The sequence below is a fragment of the Quercus suber genome, unplaced genomic scaffold (assembly GCF_002906115.3).
Source record: "Quercus suber isolate HL8 unplaced genomic scaffold, Cork oak 2.0 scaffold_29, whole genome shotgun sequence".
In the NCBI taxonomy this organism is placed as follows: domain Eukaryota; kingdom Viridiplantae; phylum Streptophyta; class Magnoliopsida; order Fagales; family Fagaceae; genus Quercus; species Quercus suber.
This window is the reverse complement of record NW_027069494.1, coordinates 329,632-356,044: the sequence shown is the minus strand read 5'-3', so window position 1 is coordinate 356,044 and position 26,413 is coordinate 329,632. Positions and strand designations below refer to the sequence as shown.

General features: G+C 34.4%; 2 protein-coding genes and 1 non-coding gene across 4 annotated transcripts; 1 reads left to right on the top strand and 2 right to left on the bottom strand.

The window, feature by feature from the left end:
* Nucleotides 1-11,007: 11,007 nt before the first annotated feature.
* Nucleotides 11,008-13,636, bottom strand: LOC136061234 (uncharacterized). Its single transcript, XM_065770267.1, has 3 exons — nucleotides 13,171-13,636; nucleotides 11,361-11,420; nucleotides 11,008-11,206 (listed from the first exon to the last, which is right to left on the bottom strand). Exons 1-3 carry the CDS (start codon nucleotides 13,454-13,456, stop codon nucleotides 11,061-11,063), a joined length of 492 nt encoding a protein of 163 aa, XP_065626339.1. The 5' UTR covers nucleotides 13,457-13,636; the 3' UTR covers nucleotides 11,008-11,060.
* A 218-nt stretch (nucleotides 13,637-13,854) lies between these two features.
* On the top strand, nucleotides 13,855-16,553 carry LOC111999450 (uncharacterized). 2 transcript variants are annotated; one of them, XR_010627712.1, is made up of 5 exons: nucleotides 13,855-14,108; nucleotides 14,194-14,227; nucleotides 15,828-15,898; nucleotides 16,032-16,166; nucleotides 16,236-16,553. It is a non-coding gene; the product is annotated as an uncharacterized LOC111999450 (transcript). The 2 variants fall into 2 exon arrangements; XR_010627711.1 differs by having other exon boundaries at nucleotides 13,857-14,108; nucleotides 16,032-16,553.
* Nucleotides 16,554-16,912: 359 nt separating this feature from the next.
* LOC111999463 (uncharacterized) lies at nucleotides 16,913-18,005 on the bottom strand. Its single transcript, XM_024031589.2, has 2 exons — nucleotides 17,787-18,005; nucleotides 16,913-17,662 (listed from the first exon to the last, which is right to left on the bottom strand). The coding sequence occupies exons 1-2, from the start codon at nucleotides 17,844-17,846 to the stop codon at nucleotides 17,054-17,056; spliced, it is 669 nt and encodes a 222-aa protein (XP_023887357.1). The 5' UTR covers nucleotides 17,847-18,005; the 3' UTR covers nucleotides 16,913-17,053.
* Nucleotides 18,006-26,413: the final 8,408 nt, after the last annotated feature.

The window sequence follows — 26,413 nt, the reverse complement described above, 5'->3', positions numbered from 1 at the left end:
ATTAACCATGGTCTCACGCAAGACGAGAGAAAGATGTTGGCTTTACATGTGAAGTTAATAAATGTGATGTGAGTCTCACATTGTGGTCCTATGCGAGCTGCTGCACTGGTTAACCGCTGACTCGTGGCATCAATTTATCGTTGTGTAGGATCACGTGCACGTGTCCCCACTCTGGACCTCTCTCGCTCTGTTTCTTGGTGTTCTACCCCCTCGTGTGCTCTGAATCTTAAGCAAGACAAAAGAAAAATAAAAAAACAAAAACAAAAGACAAAGTCCCGCTTACCCTTACCAAAAAAAGAGATGATTACAATCGATATGGTCAACTTTGATATGCCATATAGATTCAATGGAGTGAGTTTGAATTTACAATATAAACAAACAAATCTTTTTATATTTGAAATTTTGGGATAGGAAATCTCTCATTATACTTGTATCTGTTTGGTACATGTGTTTGAAAATTGAAAATTATTGTTTAAAAATATTTATAGAAATATGTGTAAGTGAAAAATTGTGTGAAAATACATGTAATATTGTTTAAAAATAAAAAATTAATATTGTTTGAAAACACAAACCAAACACCCTCTTAGATACTTGTAACTGTAAGAGTCTAAATAAAACCAAAGTTTGACATTATTGATTGTCCTTAATTTTGGCTCAGTCAAGGATATATTCAAGATATTGACAGATACTATATTGTACTATACATTAATCATAGTCTCTTCATTACCATCACGCATCTTTAACTTATCAATTGCTCTATAAGTATAAATGTTTGTGGAGTGTGAGAGGCAGAAGGTTAGAATTCAAATTTCCCAAAAAAAATTGCACACACATACACTTAAATAAGCTTGTGGGGGAAAAGGGGGCCAGGCCCAAGTTAATGGGCCGAATGCCCACGAAAGGACTGTTTCACATCCGAAAAGAGGGATGCGGAAAAGACAAGGCCCAGCTAGGAGTGGAATCCTCTTGATGAAGGATCATCTCTGTCCGAAGAGGATATCTCCAGTCCGAGGAGGACATCTCCTGTCCGAGGAAGATGTTTTGCTCTGATATGATATCGGAGACTAATTGAGTAGGGGAAAAGCCCGAATGACTGTCCGAGGACTCCACCTGATCAAGATAAGCTCAAAGCATGTTCAGGAACGATAAGGATGGGGAAATATCTGAGGGAAAGGCAGCTGCCACCGTATTCAATGCATTGCAACAGCTTTTCTGGCCGCATTTATGTGGAGAAGACCTCTGAACAGTGTATCCTAACCTACCGCCACTCACACAGAGATGAAAAGAAGCTGCCTGACGTGACAGGTACTTGAACAAGTTCATGGATGGGGAGCACGTGGACGATGGAGATGAGGGTAGGAGTGACTATATAATAAAGGGGAGCACCTGTCAATGGGACCTCAGAAGAAGGAGGGGAGAAAAGAGAGAGAAGAAAAACAAGAGAGTGGGAAAAACTATCAATGTATACAAATTGATGAATGCACTGTTGAAATGGTTATGATCCATTGCTATTAATCCCTTACTAATTCTAGTTCTTTGACCTATACTCTACAAATTAATTGTCTTTGGGTTTACATAAAGAAGTTGAACCCTACAAAGCTCTAGAGTAGAATTCTATCTCAAATATATAAAATTAGTACTCGTATAATTTGTGCATGCAATTTTGTCTTTGAAATCAGTGTAAACAACTCGATCAAAGGGTATTATTTTGCCAATTATGTTATGCGAATAGTTCTGTTTAGAATCTCTTAATTTTTAATTTCAAGACTTAAGGTTCGCATGTTTTATGCTTTTGTTTACAAAAGTGCCCTAATTAAGAGGCTAGGCTTTATGTTCACAATTTTGTGGTGGTGATTATAAGGTGGGCATGTTTTATTTTTCTAATATGCATCATAGTTTTTTTTTTTTCTAATGTTCGTTTATCAAAAACAAAAGTATGAAAAATTTATGCACAAAACATATTCTTTTGCTATGCCATGGTTTCCATGTATTTGAGAGATTTTGTAAGAGTAGGGATTGCTCTATTCTATAGACTCTATTAATATAGTGAGAGTCGTTTATATTAGTAGTAGAAGTTATTTCTGATTACAGGCGATAAATTATTTTCCATCTATTTTAGTGTAGATTCTTTGCTTGAGTTTACCTACTTCTTCATCTCCACTTAAATGTGTAGATGAATTATCTTCGACCCATTTAAGTGTAGATTCTGTGCTTGATTTACCTAGTTGTTGCATAAGGTGGTACATAGACTGTAACATTGATCATCATGGTGTTAAAGTCCTCTCGAGACGATGTATAAGTGGAACTTAGGAATTTTATTTCGTTTGAACTTTCTTCTATGTTTCGTTCTCTTGGTTACATGTGTTGTGCGCGTGCATCCTTGGGATCCTGGTGGTTGAGAGAGAGATGTTAAACTGGATGTAAGTTTGGTGAGTGAAGATCATTGTCTGCTGTAATTCCAAAAGTTATACTTACATTATGCTCATCATTTATAAATTTAGAAATTAAACTAGTTCATGGAGAAGCTTAGAGCTATGAGGGTCTACCAGACATCATTTGTGGAACTTTTAGTTTATAACTAAATATTTTTTAGTGGCATGGCATGCAGCATTTTGTTTTACTGTTTGATTCTTTAGTTGCAGTCTCATGCAGTCATAGATGATTAGTTTGGTGAGAATAGGAACAAATCATTTCCACGCTATTATTGTGTTTCTGTTGTTTTATATAAGGTTCTGAAGCAATGATTCTGAATTTTCATGGTTGCAACATATATTTTGCTTGGCAGAGTAAGGCTTAAGTTTTTTTGTGGGGGGTTTTAGCGCCTAGAAATTGCAGGGTGGCAGTGGTGGCAGGGATCCTTTCTTTAATTTTGGTGATCCTTTTGCTGGTTTTGGAGGCTTTGGGGATCATAGGAGTTTACTTTCTAACTTTTTTGGAGGGAGGAACCCATTTGATGACCCTTTCTTCACATGCCCATTTGGAGGCATGTTTGATTCAAATCCAAGCTTATTCGGTTCAAGTGGAAGTCCATTTATGAACATGCACCCATCCGGCTTTCTTGAGCATCAAGGTTCAAGTGGGCGTCCTTTTATGAACATGGGTCCATCTGAATTCTTGAGCATCTCAATTGACTGCAAAACTGTTCATAATGTTTTGAATCCTGACCTTGTTGGAAAATGCTTAAACAAGCTGCATATTGTCATGCTAATTATTTGACTTTCAATTGGTCTAAGAAGTGGTTGTCAATTGTTTAATTCATTTGTAACTACCTTGGAGGTTGGTGTAACTAGAAATGGGGATGGCAACTTGGCATTTTAGGTCTTGTAGCAATTAGCATACATAATGAGTAACCAATATGCTGTCATAATAGTATGTTTGTAGTGTGTAAGTGTACATACATATGCATATCTAGGGGTGTGCATGGGTCGGGTTAAGGGATTTTTTTGACCCAAGCCATCATGGTGGGTTAAAAAAAAATCAACTCAACTCAACCCATCACATAAGTCTAACCCAACCCAACCCACATGGGTCGAGTTAAACCCATAGGTTGGACAATTTTTTTTTATTACTATTATTATTAAATTGAGCTGAAAAAAATATATCACATCTGCCATCTGAGTTGATAAACAAAATATACGTTAATATATGAACTAATATTCCATCTCAATTATACATTAATATATAAACTAATATATATAAATATTGACTTTCATATAGGATAGGAGGAAAAACTAGTTATTTAAAAAAGTTATTAATTATATAATATATATTAATTATATGAGTGGGTCGGGTCGGGTTTGGTGGGTTTGGAATTTTATTCCCAAATCCAACCCGACTTGCTATCAAAAATTTTTTTGTAACCCAACCTACCTCACCAAGCCCTAAAAACCAACCCAACCCGGTGAGTTGGGTTGGGTCGATTTTAGTGGGTTTGCTGCATACCCTTATGCATATCAAATGTTATGTAGATTAACAACGATGGGCTTACCACTTACATCTGCTTTGTGGTATAAATGGCTTTTTGGGAAAGGCTAGTAGGGGAGGTTGGCGTAGCACTTGAGAAGAGTGATACTAGATGGTAGGGATAAGGGAGGATCTTCTCACTTAAAGCATTCAAATTAGCTTATACAAAAAAATTTCATCTATTTTAACATAAGAACCTACTTTTTCTATTTTACATACTCATTTTTCAAAACATCTCATATTAGATTATTTATTTTACACTACATTTCATTAAAATATAAAATTTTATCTTTCTTCGCACACAATAACCACCATTGACTATCTTTCTTCAGTGTTGAAATACATAAAAAATAAAAAAATAAAAATAAAAAACTATATAAAAAGTGAATATTAGTGTCACTGTAAATTTACACATTTATTGTAGCAACTTTGCAAATTTACACATTTTTAGTTTGATTGGTATGAGTGATTTTGGAGGTTGAATTTGTAAAATTGATATATTTTTGTATTTTGCATTGATTGATGCAAATGCTCCTCGAGTTCTCAAGGATGATGAAAGCTGATGTTAGAGACAAAAGTGGTTATTCTAGCTAGGGGGAAAGCTAGAAATTGAGGCAGGGACAAATAAGCTCAATGTGTTGGAAATTTGGAATGCACGTCCATGAAGCCTCCTTCTACCGAATGCATCAGATGTAGCAAGGTTATTGAAGTTGTTAGAGAGATAATACTGATGATTTTTCCTCGGAGTTAAATGTACTGGATATTTTTTACAAGTGGGATCTGAAATGAATCAATGATTGCTGGATACTTTCGGAGGCCTCTCTCATTGAATGATTACTGCATCTGCGATGTGAGGGTTTGGATACAGAGGCACGGCGCGTTTCCATTCTGCGTTTTCTCCTTTTTTTTTTTTTTTTTCTGCCGCAGCTGTTGACTTTGGGGACAAAATTACTGTGCGTGTACTGTTCACGCACTGTTCACGCAATATTTAATATTAAAAGTGGGTCCCACAACACTATTCACACATTTAAAAATTATTTTGCTACAATGTTTTCAGCAACAATCAGTTTTCAGCAACTTTCAGCAACAATAAGTGCTATCCAAACGGACCCAAATTGATGTTCTACAACCTGAAAATGTGTAAAGTTAAAAGTGTAACATTTATGGTCTTTTAATGATCATGAATTTTCATGAATATGGTCAAAAGTCCTGTGACTTGTCCAATTTTTCCATAGACGATAATGCAGGTTGAATCCTGCCACTTCACTTGTAAGTTAATAATAATAAAAATAATAGATAAATAAATACTGAAAATATCTATTCTTCCCAACATTTGATATTTCTTGGATTTCACTTGGCTTGGTCCTTTCAAACCAGACATTTGCTTTTTAAAAGAAATGGAAATAAGCTGGTATTTTACAGTAGAAAGTAAGTTAAGTCTTTGCTTAAAAGATAGTTGAATTGTTTAAAAAGATGTTTAGATTTGAGAGATAAGAGAGAGGGAGAGAAGAGTCTGAAGAGGGAAGGAGATTGGAAAATATATTAAAAATGTGATTAGTATGGTAGCAAAGTGAGATGATAACAATGGGTGAAGAGAATGTAGAAAATGGATTCTTATTTTCTCTTATTTGAGAGAGAGAGAGAGAGAGAGTGAGAGAGAGAGAGAGAGAGATAGATAGATGATTTTTAATTCGGGTTTATCATTCACTTGTTTTTTAAATTTATTGAGGGAAAATGTTTAGTCTTCCTTTATTATTTTATTGAAAACTATTCAATATAAGAGTATAATAAAATTTTACTACAAAATGTTTTGTTTTCTATCCACTTTTCTATCAATTCTATAATTATCAAATATGTGCAATTGAGAATATTGATATTTTTCTTTATTTTCTTTGACTTTTGGTTCTTCTCATTTTTATCTCTTCCCTGACAATCAAGAATTAAGTATTGTATTCTTAACACATTTTTTTTTTTAATATTTGAATCTTTACTTTCCATTCTTCTCTCACTATCTCTCATTATCTAAACATAAGGTCAATTTGGGAACAGCTTATTTAGTTGAAACTAAAAACTTTTTGTTGAAAATACTGTAAATAAAGCTAAAAAGTAGCCAAAATAGTACAGTGGGATTCATGAATAGTACCAAAAAATGCAATGGGATTCATGAATAATAACAAAAATAAACTAAATAATAAAAAAGCTGGTTTTTAAAGCTAATGTCAAATGCACACATAGAATAAGGTTTTTGATATTTTTACTCTTCTAATGTAAGTGTATAACCTAGTGGATGAGTTAGGTGTATTCATTGATGATTTTTGGATACTTTTGTCCTTAAAACTTAACCATGATATTTGATTTTAGGAAAGAAAAGTGGGAAGAAATGAAAAAACAAATATATATATATATATATATATAGGTGGTGAATAATTTATTAACATTTTATAAGGATCTTAACTGAACAAAGATGATAAAAAAAAATGAAAATTCCACAGCATGCAAGGACTAAATAATCTGCTTCTTAGGTTTTGACCAACTAGTCAGATTGGTTGGAGGCACTTAGGTTTAAGTCAGTGAAGAAATTCCCGAAGTAAGAAAAAATGTAGAAAATAAGATTCTTAATGCTTATCTTTTGCTCAAGGCTTGAAAGGGTATAGTATAGGGTTTTTAAGTAGGGATTGATAACCAATTTTTTATAAAGAGGGAGAGGCTGTAATAATACACCATTTTGTAGGTTGGTTGAAGGGATGTGCTTTTAGGATACTTCTCCTCAGTGATGTACAGTAACAACTTGTTCCATTGCACTAAATGCAAAAGCGTTGATGTGACTCCACTCATCAAAACCATATAGCATTCGCATCCGTTATCTTTGAACTATTTTATTTTACTATCTCAAAACCTATTTTATCTCTTATACCATATCATTTTATAACCCACCCAACATTCCAACTTTTATTTTCTCATACAACACATTAAAATAATATATCTACAAATAAAATAATATATCCCAAATCCATCTCTATTCTCTCCCGTCTCTCCTGTCTCTCTTCCCCTGCTATTGCAACCACCTACTCCCATCACCACCACCACGAACAAACCCAAAAAAAGCTACCAAACTCAAACAAACCACCACTACCTCATTGCCTAAAAACTAAACTTTCAAGCAGCTAAATTAAACATTTAAACAACCATAACCACAACAGATTAGCAAGCAATCAACAACCATTAAAACCACCGCCATCAATCACCACCTCCACCATCATCAATCACAAACCCAACCACACCCACACTCATCAAACCCACCACCACCAGAAAAAGAAAAAAGAAAAAGAAGCAAACCCAACACCACCCACGACAAGCAAACCCAACACATTAGCAAACCTAACCCATTAGCAAGCAAACCCAACACCACCCATACCCACGGCCAAAACCCATCACCCACAGCCAACACCACCCATACCGATCCACGTCAATCTCGCAACCACCAGACACACGCCGATCTTGCAACCCACTAGACCCATGCCGATTTTGCAACCAAAACCATTAACCATAGATTAACCCATATCAAACCCAAAACCCAACCAAACCCATGAACAACCCATAACCATTGACGGGTTGGCGAAGATGGGTAGGCAACGAGAGAAAAAAAAAATTAAAATGGTTAAGAGTGAAGACTAATGAAGACTGAAGAGAGAGTGATGAAGACAGAAAAGAGTGAAGTGATTTAGGGAAGAGGATCAATAAAAAGCAATATTTTATTTTTGTAATTGAGCTACAGTACCATCACACATTTAGAATGGTATTTTAGCACAATTGTAAATTTTTTTACAATTGGAAGACCTGGTAATAGGAGTTTTTGGGACTTTGATGCTAAAACATACCAACATATGGCATTTGAGATTAAAAAAAAAAAAAAAAAGGGAATTCTCATTGTAACAAAGCTTCTGGTAATACATGAAGTAACTCTAGAGTGTCCCACTTACCAGTCCTTTATAATTGCTTTGATCAGAGAAGTTTGGGACTAATAGAGGGAGAAGGATAAAACTAAGCTAAATGAACATAAAGATTATATCTATTGCACAAGGCTCCTGCTTCTGCGAGATCTGGAAGAGGTGGTTGGTAAAGAGCCTTATCCCCAATTTTGAAGAGGCCAATTCCAAGTAAGCAAGATGAACGTGAAGCAAATAATTCCTTTTCAATTACAGAATAAAACACACACACACACACTAAAAAAGTAACTAGATTGATTGGTGGTAAGATAATTTAGCTGATGAAATATGGACTCCATCAAAAACCTTAGTGATATATTAGGAAATTTTCACAACACAAAAACAAGGAAAGCATAAAAGCTTGGTTTAGAAAAATGAAGAACGAAGGAAGATAGATGTTTTTGATAATTTGATAGTTACAATGGGGGAGAGGGATTCGAACCCTGATGTCTCTAATGGAAACACTAGGAGGTGCTAGTTGAGCTACAAGGCTCGTAGCAACAAAAGAAGAAAGAGAGGATCCTGGTATTCGGCATTAAGGTCAACAGAGTCCTTGGTCTTCATATTGGCAAATTCTAAGCATTCAAATCAGCCCAAACATGCAAAAATTCATCTTCTGCTTCTTTTCTCTATAGTGATAGAAACAATCAAAAACAAAAGCACAATGACATCTATATCACACAAGACACTGTAGCCAGCCTCCAGCTCCAATTGCCCAAAAATACTCTAAAAATTATTCCTTTAAATCTATTCCAAACCAAAATCAATCAAAAAACAGTTGTTTATGTTCTTCCATTAGAATTCAAATTCCAGTCAGAGACAAAACCAGCAGCACACTTGAGTGGAAATACCTTAACTAGGAGTATTTATTTATTTATTTATTTATTTATTACATACCGAGCGTGATTTTAGGGATGGGCTGGTTAATATCAGCAGAGACTGCGCGGTCCTCGGCTTCTTGCAAGAGCTGCTGAACCTGCGCGAGCCGAGATGACACTTTCTTTCCGTCCGACGCGGCGGCGCATCGAATGCGGCTGAAGCTGATTCCACGCTCTGTGACTGCTGCGTATCTGAGGGTCCCACCGATACCTCGCAATCGTGACAAAGAAAATGAAGAAGAAAGAGGAGCAGGATTGAAGATTCCTCTCAGAATTACGTTTGCTGTGGTTCTCACTACCGCCATTTTTTTTTTTTTCGAACTTCAAAAGCAACCCTAAGGATGACCCGACCGTTTTTTGTGAATGAATATGTTCTTCGATTTTCCCTCAACCTCTAATTTTTGATAAATTGTTTTTTATTTTTTTTTAAGAAAAAAAAATTTTGAGTTTCATTTTAGAGCAGCTCAACAATGTGGCTGAGAGTTGGTCTAAATTTTGTGTTCTGCGCCACTTCACACGTGGCATGTAGCTATTTGAGCAAGTTCAGCCCAAGATCACATCCACGTGGGAACCCCTGTTTATTCTATGAACATCATTCTCTCCTCCCAATTTCAAAAACTATCTTTTTCCTATAAAAAAAAAATCAAAAATCAAAAACTATCAATTTATTTCATATTTCAAAAATTAGAGGGATTCGACTAGGTTTGTTTCCCAATTCGAGTCCCAACAGTTGCAACACCTTGTAGTAAGCGACAAGCTCCCACTGCAAGTGAGGATTAGTTGAGATGCGCGTAAGCTAGCTCGACACCTCATGAAAAACCAAAAAAAAAAAAAACCTTTATAATCTAAATATAACATATTGTAGGGATAAGGGCCAGAATCATATGTTGGGCTTTGGGCTTGGTCTGAAGACATTAAATAGTCTAAAAATGGACAAATAGTTATGAGGTGTTCCAATTTTAAAATCTCATAAGTACGGAACGTATGGAAGGTGGTCCGAGGAGGAACTCCTCCTTAGATACGATGAATGCAGCTCAAATCGGTATTCCAACAATCAAGATGATATTCAAGAGCGGTAAGGACGTGCATCATACACGTATAAGAGTGATGAGAACTCAAAAATATCTAAAGAAGAGCTGTTGCTACTGTATTAAATGTACTGCAGCTACTTTTCTAGCCGCATTTATGTGGAGAAAATTCCTGAACAATACTATCTTGACTACCACGACTCACAGAAAACCAAAGAGGATGTCTGATGGAACAGGCACTCAAGTAAGGGATTAAATGATCAACAAATATAGGAGGAAGATGGTCCAAAGAAAGCTATATAATGTGAGAGACCCTCTATGATAGAGGGATTAGAAAAATAGAGAAATAATACTGTAGCAATCAAAATTGTACTTGTACCCAACTATTATCAATTTATATAACAAAATACCTTCTCAGATAGTGAATTCATTCAGCTCTATTTTTCTTGTTCTTGCTTGATCATCTTTTAAATCCATACTAGCTATTGTCAAATTCATTAGGGCTTAATTCTCCAAGCCACTTTTTACAAATTTATAATACTAGGCTCACTAGGCGAAGATCCCATACATCTTGGGCTTGGACCATAAAACATGTCCCTACACACACACATACACACACAGACACACAAATATATATCATTTAAAATTTTAAATGGCATGACAAATTATACACCATTGGATTTTTAATATCTAAACAAAGCTTTGAAACGAACCAATTGGAAAAGATTTGAATGGGAGAGTCCAACACCCAACATGGTGCATGGTCTCAAATCTTGATCAGAATTTTCTTAGTCAAGCACCCTTCCCTCAAAATGAATGTGTAAGAAATGATAATTACCTCACATCATTAAATTAACATTAATTTTTATGATATATTTTTTAAGAGTAAATTACAGTCGGCACTCTTAAGATTTGAGCTAATACCAAGCAAGTCCAAAATATTTCAAAAATAACAAATTTGGTAAATTTTGTATTTAGCAATAGTTCAGGGACCAATTCAATTAATTAGATCTAAAATTTCTTTGACCTGTTTAGCTTTATCCCAAACCTTAAGAGTGCTAACTGTAATTTACCTTTTTTTTTATTTTTATTTTTTATTTTTTATTTTTTATCCCTATTAANGGGGGGAGGGGGGGGGGGGGGGGGGGAATGGGTGGAGGCTATGCAAAAAGAATTGATCACATTTTGGAGCAAGAAATTTCTCATCATAGGTCTCTCCTACGTGTTCTAAACAAATAAACACATAATAAGAAATAACAGAAGCAAACCATCTGCATAATCTTCTCCCTTATTCGGTCACTCAGCCAATATGCATTTTCAACATTGAAGCGCATGTCCACCTTTGTGTTCACTGTACAATAATCAGATTTGATCACAAGCAAAGATAATAAGTAGCAGCAAGAATGATATAAATTGCAAAAAAAGGAGTAACATGAACAATAATGATAATAGTAAAATAGGCACTAAACACTGATTTAAAATAAAGGAGGAAGAAGTGAACTCACCTTTGTTGACATTTTGACCTCCAGGTCCACCACTTCTTGCAAAATTGACAGTTACATGCTCTGAATTAAAAATTTAGTAATCAGATAAAAAATATCCATAGTATGGTAAGAAAATATTGGAGGATATTATTGTTAGTTGGTCCAACTTTGAAAGGTCACCACAAGAAAGATTTTATGATGAATTACAATGTTGACTGCCATTGAGACAGTATTTTAATCAAAGAAGCTGAACTATATCAATCTTCAGGTATAGTTCCTTTGTAATTCCCAGAATAGCAACCGGATATAATCATATAGCTTACTACAGTTCAGAAAATCAAAAAAGAAAAGGAAACAAACCCTATTCTTTTCCTTTTCTATTGGAGAAGATTATAGAGTCATAATGAGAAAAAGAGAATCCTTCAATCATCATCAAGCCAATACCATAGCCAAGTCTGCCAAGAAGACAAGATATTCAGCCAGGCTTGATGATCATTGGTAATTTGACTAAATTTTTTCTGAATTCAATGCTGCCTAATTTCTGTTCCTCGTAAGACAAATCAATAAGAACCTATTAACTGCAAATGCCAATAGTAATATCCCATATAACACACTTGAGTCTTACATAGAAACCTATTGCAATAAGCCAAACTTTTAACATTGGAAACCAAATGCTCTACCAATATCAACCTTTGTGGAAAGGACAGAAGCGAAAGGATTCTAGGTCATTGTGAAAGGGAAAAGAATCAGCAACCATTAGCCTCTGTGGCTTATCCTTTCCTGGTTGAGGCTATGCAATCATTAGTGGACAAGTTTCTTTCCCCTGAACTAAAAAGTAATGGAATAGAATTAGGAGCTATAGCAGTTTTTGGGCATTGTAACAAAGCTTCTGGTAATACATGAAGTAACTCTAGAGTGTCCCACTTACCAGTCCTTTATAATTGCTTTGATCAGAGAAGTTTGGGACTAATAGAGGGAGAAGGATAAAACTAAGCTAAATGAACATAAAGATTATATCTATTGCACAAGGCTCCTGCTTCTGCGAGATCTGGAAGAGGTGGTTGGTAAAGAGCCTTATCCCCAATTTTGAAGAGGCCAATTCCAAGTAAGCAAGATGAACGTGAAGCAAATAATTCCTTTTCAATTACAGAATAAAACACACACACACACACTAAAAAAGTAACTAGATTGATTGGTGGTAAGATAATTTAGCTGATGAAATATGGACTCCATCAAAAACCTTAGTGATATATTAGGAAATTTTCACAACACAAAAACAAGGAAAGCATAAAAGCTTGGTTTAGAAAAATGAAGAACGAAGGAAGATAGATGTTTTTGATAATTTGATAGTTACAATGGGGGAGAGGGATTCGAACCCTGATGTCTCTAATGGAAACACTAGGAGGTGCTAGTTGAGCTACAAGGCTCGTAGCAACAAAAGAAGAAAGAGAGGATCCTGGTATTCGGCATTAAGGTCAACAGAGTCCTTGGTCTTCATATTGGCAAATTCTAAGCATTCAAATCAGCCCAAACATGCAAAAATTCATCTTCTGCTTCTTTTCTCTATAGTGATAGAAACAATCAAAAACAAAAGCACAATGACATCTATATCACACAAGACACTGTAGCCAGCCTCCAGCTCCAATTGCCCAAAAATACTCTAAAAATTATTCCTTTAAATCTATTCCAAACCAAAATCAATCAAAAAACAGTTGTTTATGTTCTTCCATTAGAATTCAAATTCCAGTCAGAGACAAAACCAGCAGCACACTTGAGTGGAAATACCTTAACTAGGAGTATTTATTTATTTATTTATTTATTTATTACATACCGAGCGTGATTTTAGGGATGGGCTGGTTAATATCAGCAGAGACTGCGCGGTCCTCGGCTTCTTGCAAGAGCTGCTGAACCTGCGCGAGCCGAGATGACACTTTCTTTCCGTCCGACGCGGCGGCGCATCGAATGCGGCTGAAGCTGATTCCACGCTCTGTGACTGCTGCGTATCTGAGGGTCCCACCGATACCTCGCAATCGTGACAAAGAAAATGAAGAAGAAAGAGGAGCAGGATTGAAGATTCCTCTCAGAATTACGTTTGCTGTGGTTCTCACTACCGCCATTTTTTTTTTTTTCGAACTTCAAAAGCAACCCTAAGGATGACCCGACCGTTTTTTGTGAATGAATATGTTCTTCGATTTTCCCTCAACCTCTAATTTTTGATAAATTGTTTTTTATTTTTTTTTAAGAAAAAAAAATTTTGAGTTTCATTTTAGAGCAGCTCAACAATGTGGCTGAGAGTTGGTCTAAATTTTGTGTTCTGCGCCACTTCACACGTGGCATGTAGCTATTTGAGCAAGTTCAGCCCAAGATCACATCCACGTGGGAACCCCTGTTTATTCTATGAACATCATTCTCTCCTCCCAATTTCAAAAACTATCTTTTTCCTATAAAAAAAAAATCAAAAATCAAAAACTATCAATTTATTCCCCCCCCCCCCCCCCTTCCTTTTTTTTTTTTTTTCCCCATCCCTCTCACAAAAATATTTGTCCTTGCCCATTGTATCTTAGTGAACCCAATAACACAGACTCTTTCTTTGTCATGTTTTAATCAATTAATGTTTTTGTCTTATCCTTTGTGATTGCTTCTGTAGTTTTTATTGTACGCTTCTTTCTACAGTCTCTTTGGTAATCTTCCTGGTCATAAACAGGAGAAAAATCGGATCAACAAGGATGGCGAGCTTGTGATTTCTTCAACAAAAACTAGAACACAGAAGTCAACTTCTGCCTCTTCCTTTTTGTAGTTGGTTTAGCATATAGATTTCCAAGACACCTGGTTTGATTCTACTTTTCTGTTTCAGGGGCAACATTGAAGATGCTTTGGCAAAACTTCAGGTACTAAAAAATGCACACTTATATATTCTTTTTCTGCAATACGGAATTTGCCATTGCTTCTTGTCAGAGATTCAATAAAACTACCTTGACCCCAATATTGTTGTCTGGCACATTTTGAAATGGCTGTGCCTGAGAGTTGGTAAAACTCAGTTAGTTTGGACATGATTTAGGTTGTGCCATCATTGCATGACCTGCTTACAATGTTTTTCTTGGTTGAGGCTTTTGTGGGTTCATTAGGCCTCATTAGGGAGATTGTTATTGAGGTACACAGTGACCATGTAGAGTTTGCACCTTTGTGGAGGAGTATGATGCGTTAGGAATACAGGGAGTGGGGATGGCTTCTGCAGTTGGGAAATTTTGGGGTTAGTTAGTGGAGGCCATTAGAAGTGGCTGGTGTTTTTTCAGGTGTTTCTGTCTTTGAAATCAACTATCTGAGGTGGATAAATTTTTGATGTGAAGTGGGCCCTGATTTGTTTGCTATTAGCCATACAGTAGAGGGCAACGGTTATATGGATTGGTTGGTAGGGTACTTCCTTTGAGTCTAAGGATTTTTGGGACAGAGCAAGATGGGAGTGAATTAAGCGTAGTCCTTTTACATGGTCTCCAATGCACTGCATGTTCTGTGGAGGAATTTGGGCTTTGACTCATAATACAGCTTGATTTCTTTTAGAGGTTCTTAGATGTTTAGGAAAGGGCATTCTTCCTTGGCAGATGATTAGGGAGGGTGAGTTCTTATTGAGGTGCTTTTCTTTGGTTGAACTGCTGCATTTTGATAATTCAATTGTTACAGAAAATGGGGGATGTAAATTTGAACCTTGGTTCTCATTGTAAAGGAGATAAGGCAATGCTATTGGGCTACAAGGCTCTTGGCTAGTTCCACTGTTGCAGTAGGAAGGACTTTGCTAGTGAAACCTTTTTTCTGAAATTTTTTATTTGTAATTACACATGCATCCGGTGAGACTTGAACCCACTACCTCACCCTCTGCTTTGTTTTTTTAAAGAAGTGTCACTTGAGTTATTTATCAAAAAAAAAGAAAAGAAAAAAGAAGTGTCTCTTGAGTTGGAGTTTATTGCTTGTGAAACAGTTAATCAAGAGTGAGTGATTTGTTACTAGTTGGTGTAATATATGCACAAAGCATGTGGGGAGTCTGTTGAATTTAATTTAATTTTTTTCCTTTTGGGTGGAAGATAATCATTTACTTCTAATTGCTTCGTTGCCCATGAGATTTGGTCCCTGTAATTGGCATTGTTATGTCTTACTTGGGCCATGCCTAAGGCCATGTTGAAGCTGTTTGGAAGCTGTTTGGGGAATGGGAGGGAGGAGTAAGATATGTACCTTGTGGTGAGCAGTGACATTGTGTTTAATTTGGTTAGAGTATAATAGCATCAGCTTTTCAGGTCTTTAGCTTTCCATTCATAAGCTGAAGATAATTTCCTTCACGATCATATGCGTTGGTTCATCTAACATTTGAGTGCTTTTTTTTTTTTTCTTGGAGTTTCTAAAAGTTCTTTGTGTTTCTATACTTCGCATATACTAAGGTTTGGTTCATATACTTTTGTTTCTATACTCTCTCTCTCTCTCTAATATTGACTGAAACAGGCAATAATTGATGCTGCGTCATATGTACCACCTCCTCCTTCGGAAGAGCAAAAGAAGAAAATTGCGAAGATGTAAGTTCTACAGCATCTGTGTTTTCCAATTACCTTTGTTGCCGCCTGCAGCTATTATGCAAGAGAGTCTGCAACATCCTTTTCCTCTGTCTTTGCAAGAGAGTCTTTTACTCTTGTTTCTGTATTATTGAAGGGCTGCTATTGGGGAGCAGAAACGCCTTAAGAGCAAGAAGGTACTTTCAGACAAGAAGGCATTTAGAAGAAGTCGTAACAGCTGGGACTAATCTTCTACGTTACAAGATTTTAGTGATCTGAGTTCATTAAATATGTAAGTTCACTTGAAATTCAGTTTGGTTGACTATATTTGGTTACTTCTTCAAGACTGTGTTCTGTGTAGGAAATGAGGACAAGTATAATCTTTACCATGATATTAGTTGGAGTGGGGATGAGGGGAGGTGGGTTGCACATCAGTTGAGTGACGGGAAACTAACCATGGGCACCTTGTAAACCCTGTCTGACATCAGCATGCTGGAAGGATGTCGAGACTCGAGAGTACTTTTTACATTGTCTTGTAAAAAATACCAAATGTTTGCCAAGTAAATAGTCTCTTGATGTAAGATGACTGGGGATAATGTTCTATTGATGTAAGATTACTTTGTTTTATAGAGTTTTACACTGATATGATTTATACAAATTGAGAGTTTGATTTGTTTAAGCTGTCTCTGTACTTGAGAGTTGCGACTTGTTAATTGGGTCTACCTGTTTGCCTTGTAAAAGCCAGCAGTATTTGTTGTCCAAAATTTAACAATTGTGCGCAGTTGAAGGAACAGAAAAAATGCAGTGATTCTTTTTATGCGTTGCTATATTTATCCTTGCAACCTTCCCTTTTTATGTGCTGGAGAAAGGGATAGAAATCTCCTGTGAATGAAGACATTGACTTGTTTAAATGGATTTGTTAAGAGATATTTGCTTATTCATTTCCATGAAAAAAATATATGTACGACTTAGCCGTAGAAAGGAGGAACCAGAGAAGAAAAGATGGAACGAAAGCTATCTTTTGGAGAGTAACAAGGATGAAATAATCAGTTTTATGGCTAGTACCTGAATGTATCTTGATTAATTCTCATTAACTTATGTACAAATAACTATTTTTCGGCAGCCGAATTCATACATACAACCCAAAATGAAAAAAATGATAAAAACAGAGAAAACCATTCATTTCACCCTTCTGATAACATGTTCTTCTCCTGATTGTTGATCCACATGCTTGATCCATCTGACAGAACCTGAAGCTGAGCTTGAACCTGAGTTTCCCCCATTACCAATAGCACCAACATGTGCAATATCCAATCCCATCCCCACAGGGAGAAACACAGAACGCACAAGACGCCGTGATCCACCGTCAAGAACGGTTCTCCATTTGAAACTCGAAGCAGTTCTTAAGCTAGCATTCTTACACACCAAAACCGCACCCCGGCTGCTCAATTTTGCCAGCCTCAGTATTCTAGCAAAGTCCTTGCGCCCACAATCTACAACCATGAAATCTATGCCTACTAGCTCATCCATTACTTCCTCTGCCTCTCCAACAATTATTTCAGGTGTCATGCCTGCCTCAACCATTCTTTCAGCATACTCTAACCTTGACTGCTCATCTGTGACTATGCACACGTGTCTTCCACCCGTGTGGCGGCTCGCCACGGCTAAGCCTATACTTGTGGCCATAATACCACCTTTTGACCATGTCTCAACTATGAAGTTTGCATTCCAACCTGCAGCCATGGCTGAAACAAGCTCCGCCACGCCGGATTCTTGATAAAGCTCACACTGCAAACAAAACCCAATAACAGATTTCATTAAAGATATGGAAAACAAAATGGAAAGAAAGCAATTCTTTAGAGAAGGAAAGCAATTTGCAATAAGAAATAAAGATTGTTAGAAAGTTGCTTACAAATTTAACAGTATCAATATAGGCCTTTGATGCTGTCTCAGGAGACCAAACTAGCTTCATTTTTAGTCGTCTTCTTCTTCGTCTTCTTGGTGGTGTTCTTTCTATTCAAGTTGGGATTTGCTTGGTTGTCAAGCTAGAAACTAGAAAGTTATTCTATCTAGAGGATAGAGGTCTATTTTTTTGACTTTTTGTTTTGGGACGGAAAGGGTTTTTATACAAACAGTTTCATGAACCGTTGACACTGCATCCGCGCAAATCCTACGTGTGGATTGAGATTACTATGGATGAAGTGGTTTCTAATATTGTGCTGTGACAATTGCGCACCAACCTGATTTCTAGAATATTTTTATTGCCAAATAGAAAATAGATACCAAAGTTTGGATTTGGACCGTGAAATTGCATTTACATTTGCTGTCTTTATTGTTAGTCAGTTTGTTTTTTGCCGATGTGGCAGCTGTTTGTTTGATAAACCTTACTCGTTTGCCCAGGTCTTTGTCATCAGTGGCTTGTTGGCTTCCACTACTAACTCGATCCATGACTCATGAATTTGGTTTATTGGTAGGGTACCGTTAATAATTGGATTTTGCTAATGTGTGTCCTTAAAGTACACATTAAATCATCATTTTTTGAAATTTTTTTTTTTGAAAATTGAAAAAATATTGACAGTTTTTTTAATTTTCGAGAAAATATTTTTAAAAATAAATAGCTTAGAGCATACATTAACTGGACCCTTAATAATTAACTACCACCTCTTCCTTTCCCTTTTTTTTTTTTTTTTGGTTGGGACATTTCTTGTTGGGATTGTTTAACCATATAGTAGCGGTTTAATTTATCCACACAACGCAATTTCTTAACAGTGCAAACAATTGAAAAAAGAAAAAAGAAAAGTGTTACCATGCCTATCAATATATCATCCTAGATTCTTTTCCATTAATTTGAAAACGACCGATTAACCTCGCAACATTGATGCCCCATTGTATGAAACGGGCCCCTCGTGTCTTGTGTGATCTACCGAGATCCTTCTATATTATACTTGAGCATCAAATATACATTCTTTTTCATTTATTCGTTTTTGTTCGATGAGAATTGATATCACTTAACGAGGAGTTTTGTAATTTAGTGATATCGTTTACTCTCTTTTATGAGGAGCACTATAATTTGAATCATCTTTTTTCTATTATTATAACTATTGAATTATATATATATATATATATATAGACACACACATACTATCTTAATATTATTAATTTGTATATTTAATTCCTTTGTTTTATTTATTTTCAAACCTTAAACTCTATTCTTTTATGTCCACATAGGGAGGAAAAAACCAACTTTTGTTCTTAGAAATTTCCTAAACAACTATATCTTAATCATGATCAAACGAAGAAAGAGTGAAAAACTAGATTTGTTGCGTGAGTGCCCAAGTCAAGAAAGGAGAATTAGTTGTACGTATGATCTAATGAATTGGATACGACACGTATATAATACATGTAAAAAATAGAACCATGTATCACTCATCTATCCCCTTCGATGCATTAAAGTATTTGACAAAAGTTTTAGTAATAAATAATATAGGCATAGAAAATTAAAAAGGAAAAAAGAAAAAGAAAAAAACATGTTTCATGTGGATTTTGGTTCAAAAATCCTAATTTTTTTGTACGACATTTTATCAAAACATTTTCAAACCTGACTTCGATCTTGAAATTTATATCATAATTTTAAGTTCCTTTATTTATTTTCTTGATGTTGAAAAACCTAAAATTTTTAGGTAAACTTCTTAAAAGGAAGAAGAAGATAAAAATTTATATCAAGTATTATTCCACTAGCAGCAACCCAAGATTTTGGATTTCATGAGGGCCCTTATTGAAACTCCAAATAGTCCAAGTCCAAAATGAGACCATTTTGTTTTTGTAGATTTGGTTTTTTTTTTTAATATCCTTAAACTCTATCTATTTTTTGTCCAAATAGGGGAGGAAAAAAACCAACTATTCTTCTCACAATTTTCCTAAATAACTATATCTCAATTCATGACCAAAGGAGATGAAAGGGTTAAAACTTTTTGTTGTGTGAGTGTCGGTTTTTTCCACCAAATATTCAGTTTTTGCAAAAAAAGAGAAAAAGAAAAGAAAAAGAAAATTATTGAAAAGCCTTTGCCTGAAGTTATTTAGTTATATATTTTGGAATTCAAGTTTGCTAAACTCGAGTTTTAAGTGAAAATTGAGTTTAGCAAACTCGAGTCTCCAGCAGATGTGGATTGCATGATGTGTGGTATTTTCAAATAGACGATCCATATGAGTGGTTACTTGCTTGAAATTCAAGTTTAATTTGTTATACAACTAAATAACTTCAAGTAGGGGTTTTTTAGTAACATTTTTTTTTTGGTTCCAAAAACTAAATATTTTGCAAAAAATGTCGTGAGTGTCCAAGTCAAGTAAGGAGAATTAGTTATATGATCTATGTAATTAAAGATAAGTTTGACTTATTCATGTTGTTTACGATATGTAAATTATACGTGTAAAAAAAAAGGCATCTGTCACTCGTATGTATCTCCTTTGATGCACTAGAGTATTCAACAAAAGCTTTAGTAATAAATGATATATGCACATCTACGTAGAAAATCAAAAAGGAAAAAAGAGAAATAAAAAACATGTTACATATGAATTTTGGTTAAAAAATCTTTTTTTTTTTTGCACTACATTTTACCAAAAAAATTTCAAACCTGACTTTTAGAAATTTATATGTACTTAATTTTAAATTGTTTACATTTATTTTCTTGATCTTGAAAGTATAATTTTTTGGATAAAAAAGAAAGAAAAAGAAGATAATAACTCAAAATTTCGGATCTCATGAGTGGTCCAATAATGAAGCTCCAAAACAGTCCAAATCCAAAACGACACCTTTTGTTTTTGTAGTTTTGGTAATCAATCGTAAATAAATAACTATATAAAGGAGTTCGAAACTGAACTTTCTTAAATATGATATTCAGCTTGGATCATTTGAGAAAATAAACATTTATCACTTCCTCTATTGTTGTAATATTGACGGGGCGGTGTATACAGTGTGTGTAAAACACAGTGCGTTTATATTGATAGTTGATATCCCAGATGCCAGTCTTGTCAGCAAAGCATTCACATCCCTTGGCCTTAATTAACCTTATCAAATCACGCTTATATTTGTCCGTGAAATACTGAAATCGTCAGGTCTCACATTGACTAATTTTATGGTTCACGTTGATATTTGGCTAATGGAAACCGACCACGTTGTTTACCTTTTTCTTTTGCTAGGACAAAGAGTCTACTCCTTAAGTCCTTTGCTGTCATGTGTTTTTTGTTTATCATGATGATGAACCACATCAACATTCAAGTCTAAGTGCTTTTTTGTTTATCATGATGATTGTTGAAGTAATGAAGAAGAAGACTGAAAAGAATGCTGAAGCAACGAAGAAGAAGAAGACTGAAGCATAAAACGACTGCGTTGTGATTAAATCAAACGCAGCGTTTCATACTACACGCACCGTTTCACTTAAGTAAGGACTTCTTCAGGAAACGCACCGTTTCACTTAAGTGTTGCCTTCTTGATGAACCAGAACATTCTGTTGAAGTAAACCCCCGAAATACACAAGAAGTTGTTGGTAGTGTTCATATCAAATTCTTAATTTGTAAGATGTCAAGAGTTAGGACCTAAGAAGCACGGACATGAAAAATTGTATAACATAACTCAAGTACGATATGTGTATAACACTAGTACTATATAGGTATGACACTCAAAATGAAGTTTCCATATGTGCTTCTTAGGTTAGGACTATGGGTTTGAGGGATTTATTACATTTTGTTAGGCTAAGCATGTTTTTGGATAAGTTTCAAATCTGCCCCATATTTTCATCATCAGTTTTATTTTTTATTAGATATACACAATGATACTTTTATTTAGAAATTAATAACAAGTTGTTCTATTATATAGTCTTGTTAGTAAGATAAATTCTTCATTATATCAAACGCGTATTTCAAGAGAACAAAATTTCTTTCATTATTTTCTTTTCGTTTTTCCCTGACTTGGCTATAGATATTCAGTCTTAATCATGCATGTTCTTTCACCGCCAAACTAGTCTGACATTAAAAAAGGCATTTTGACTTTCTTTTTAGTAAGATAACGATTAAAAAACACAAATAAAACAAAACTAAAAAAACACAAGCCATCTGGTAGATCAAGTTTTACAATCTTTTTTTAAACTTTTTTCTAGCATATTGCGAAAGTGAAGTTTGGCCTCCAACCAAACCCATTTTCAGGTCAACTTTCTTCTTAAATTTTAAAAAGTATATAACGTAGACATGTCTGGACAAAGATTTGAAGTTCATTGATTTTCTCCGAATATAAATTAGCCTGAGAACAGCCTGTATAAGTAGATATTTGTTGGTCAACGTTTCATGACTATAACACTTACCTAACCTATTCATATTAATATAAACTATAAAGCTTTTTTGGCTGCCGCCTAATTGAGGATATGAAGAAATCAATTATTAATTGATCAAGAAAGTGAAACCTAAAACAAGAGCTTTACGTTAAAACAATGGAATCTTTTTTTTTTTTTTTTTTGGCTGAAGTTAAAAAAATGGATTCAATATTAAATTTAGTGCATAGTACCTGTCTGATATCTAACTTGGGTTGCATTATAACATATGTCAATATATTATACTGTACATATAAAAACTATAAAGTGGGTTTCAGTTAGTTTAATTGGTAAAATTTCTGCCAGTTATAAGTTGAAACTCTCTCTCTCTCAAAAAAAAAAAAAAAACTATAACATCAATATCCAGCGCATTTAATGGGAAACATACAAAGTATGCCGAATGCTATTCCTGTTATATACATATATCAATGTTGTCACTCTGGATGGATAACACTGATCACGTATCAACTACATCTATATCAGATAGGAAAACGAGTCATAATGAAATGGTAAGACAGGAGAGGGTGGCGGTGGCGAGGTATAAAAGAAAGCATTGCTGTCATTACATCTTAATCTGAGGGAGCATGATGATAACCAAAACATTGTCATCGCGTGACAGAAAAGAAAACGACAAATTATAAAAATGAATAACTTGATAAGAACAGAAACTACATTTGTCCTTAATAGAAAGATGCCAAGTGTAGTTTCATATTTATATAATCATTCTTATCCATTATAAAAAATGCCCGAAAATATGTAGTCATTATCATGTGGAATATGCGAGTACAAGTTTTCTTCTTCTTCTTCCATTTTACTAATAAGAAAATTGAAGTTATATTTTTGTATTACGGGATAAAAAAAATGAAGATAGACAATATGAACAAAACCATATTTTGAAACCAACCAAAGGCCCTTTGTTTTGTGATCCAAGCCTATCCAATGCCTTTATATATGCAGACTAACTCCAGAGTCCAGTGTCCAGACCATCAAATTTACTGTAAAAGCAGCTTGCCATAAATTACAGCCTTTAAAACCACATGAGGGACAAGGATTAGTGCACTCCTAAAATATAATTTTTTCTTTGGAAATGTATACATATATAAGTGGATACTTACCTACCAAGTCAACAGTTTTTTTCCTCAAACATATATGAATCAATCTACTGATTGTCCCAGATGTCAACAAGTGGAAAACCCCATCCGTGTTCTAAGAAAGTACTGTACATGATCGCAACAAATTTGAAATATGCTTTCCAGCTCCCAATCTCAATCCGTTCCAATTTTTCAATTGTGATATTTCTAGATGGCTTCATCTATTCTTAACCTGAACAACCACAACGCAACTTGGGCCACACTTTTTGCTTTCACTATTTTGTCCATTTTGCTAGAACGTAATCATTTTATCTTCCGTAGTATATAAACAACCTCGGCATTCATTCGCTGCATTGTTCTAAACAATGTCATTAAATTCACACACTTGTGTTGCGCCCAGAAGGTTTCAAACATTCCCACCACACACACACACATATAAATAAGTTGCTTAAAAAACTGGTAAATGCATATCATGTGATGTAACGTGTTCATTTTCAAAGCATGCTATGATGATATGTATTGGTATTATATAGATAAACAACACCATGTGTGTTCCCATAAAAAAAAAAAAAAAACAACACCATGCGTTGAAATATAATTTGTACATATCAATATATTTGTCATAATACTAAACATGTGATATATAATTTTAAAATTTTGTATGAAATAAATGTATTTCTTTATTATGATATTTATGTTCATATTTTTATTGTTATTTATAACAATTAATTCTCAATTTGTCATTTACCTATTAATTTTTCTAATCATTCACCTTTAATATAAAAATATCACTACTAAAGTTAATGATTAAATTAATTTTAATTTGTCTAATCAACATTCCTAGCTAGTACCTTCTCAAAAAAAAAAACATTCCTAGCTAGTACAACTTTCTCGAAAAAAAAAAATCCTAGTACAATTAATGATTCTACAGAGCTACTGATGTCATGTTATTAGCTGAGCATTTTGAACAGAGCCCTCTTGACTCTTGAGTCCTAACCTCCAACCCCAATAAGATTAGAGGATTAATGATCTAAACATTGTTGTAGTTGCACATGGTCTACTCGGCAATACAGGTGACCTTACCTTGCTTTAGGAAGGTGACGCATATAGTTGTAATTTCCACGACTCACAAATAAAAGTTCTTTCATAAAAGTAATATATATATATATATATGTGTGTGTGTGTGTATGTGTGTATACCAATAGGACTTTCATACCGTGGTGCCTTCAGGATTATTGTTTAGGGTGGTCAATAATAAATATAAATTATACAAAATTTTAAATAAAAGTAAACTTAAATATATTGACATTACCCAAAAAAAAAAAAAACTGACATACATAAATTTTTATAATTGTTTTCTATGATGTTTCATATTTTGCATTATCAATCCTACAAGATATATTTTTTTCAATGTACATAGCCAAACAATCATTCATCCATTGATTTCCCATTTGATTGATTTATTTCAAATTTGTTAAGATCTAAATAAGTCTTTTCTAAAGTTTAAAATTAACAAATTTCTACTTTTGTTGTCGGGCATATTAATTTTTTTTCTCAGATTTTAGATCAAATTGGTTTGTTATTGAGTTTTTTTTTTTTTTTTTTTTTGTATGATTAAAAAGTCTAAGATATTGTTCAGATGATCATATTCAAACTTATTTTAGCAGACTTTAAAAAAATCTAGAGTTAAGGTGTTCAAATATTTATTTTAGGGGGTCAATAAAAAAAATATATATATATATATATATATATATATATATTTTGGGGCCAGTTTAGGGGGTTCATTTGAACCCTTTGGGCTCCAAGTGGAGCTGCCCTTGCTTTCATATTAGTTTCTAGAAAGAGATAAAGATGTTATTAAAAAAAAAAAAAAAAAAAGATGTTATATATATATATATATATATATATAAAGAAGCTTGGATTATTCTATAAGATTTTTGTTTTTGTTGTGATATTTTCTTGTTAAATACTTAGATAATATTATTCAGTTTTTGCTAAAAAATAGTTTGATTTGATGGGATAAATTTATTTGTAATTTGAAGTATATTTTTATTAATGAAACATGTAATTTTATTTAAAAAATTTGTAATAGTTGTGAGAGAAATTAATAAGAAGTAGAGTTTTACGAAATGGGGCAGGGCTTCATGGAACCCTAAGGGGCAAGGATGGGGCAAGAAAATTTTCCTCGTTATACACGGCAGGGTGGAAATGTGATAAGACAAAAACATGTGGGGCGGAGGTGAAAACCCCATCCTTTAGCTCCACCCCGCCCTATTGCCATCCCTAAATTAAAGTGTTGGCATGGTAAGTGAAATATAGCCAAAATGCTAGAGGTGAAAGCCCAATAGTGAAAACTGTTTTGGTCCAATGGGTGGCTTGGCCCATCAATGCACTAGTTAGGCTAGATAAAAAAAATCTCCTATTCTTTCTTCTTTTTATTTTATTTTATTTATTTAATCTCCTATTCTTCTTGTAATAAGTGGGTTTGAAGCTCACTAGGACTTTCATGTAAGGCCAACTGAACCTTTTAACTTAGGCCATTGCTAATATAATATAATATACTATATTTATTTATTTATTTATTTTAATATTTTAATTAAGGTTGCATCACCTTGGAAAAAATACTTTAAATTCTCGCTATTGGCCAATAGAATGTATTGTCTAATAAAAAGGCTTTTATTGTATCCAAACACACATAAACACTTTTGTCGCTTCGGGAACATCTGATAAAATTGGAGCTTGTGGAGGTTCTGATGGAACTTGTTAGGACATATGTGAAACTTCTTAGAGGCATATGTTATGTAAATTGGCTAATCCTTTGACAAAATGCACTTTACTTGTAATTGGGTAAATTTAGGATGGGTTTAGTACTTCAACGAACAAGAGTTCAAGTTTAGTGTTGAAGGCATGCAAATCTGTCCAAGAAACAAGTAAAGAAGTGTTGTTTATTAAAACTCGACAGATTCATATCTATCGAGGTTTAATAATGGAGCTCAACAGCAGCTCAACAAAAGATGTATCTATAGAGAATTACGAAATCAGAATTTCCAGATCTGATTTCACGCATACCCATGTGTATTTGTGTAGGG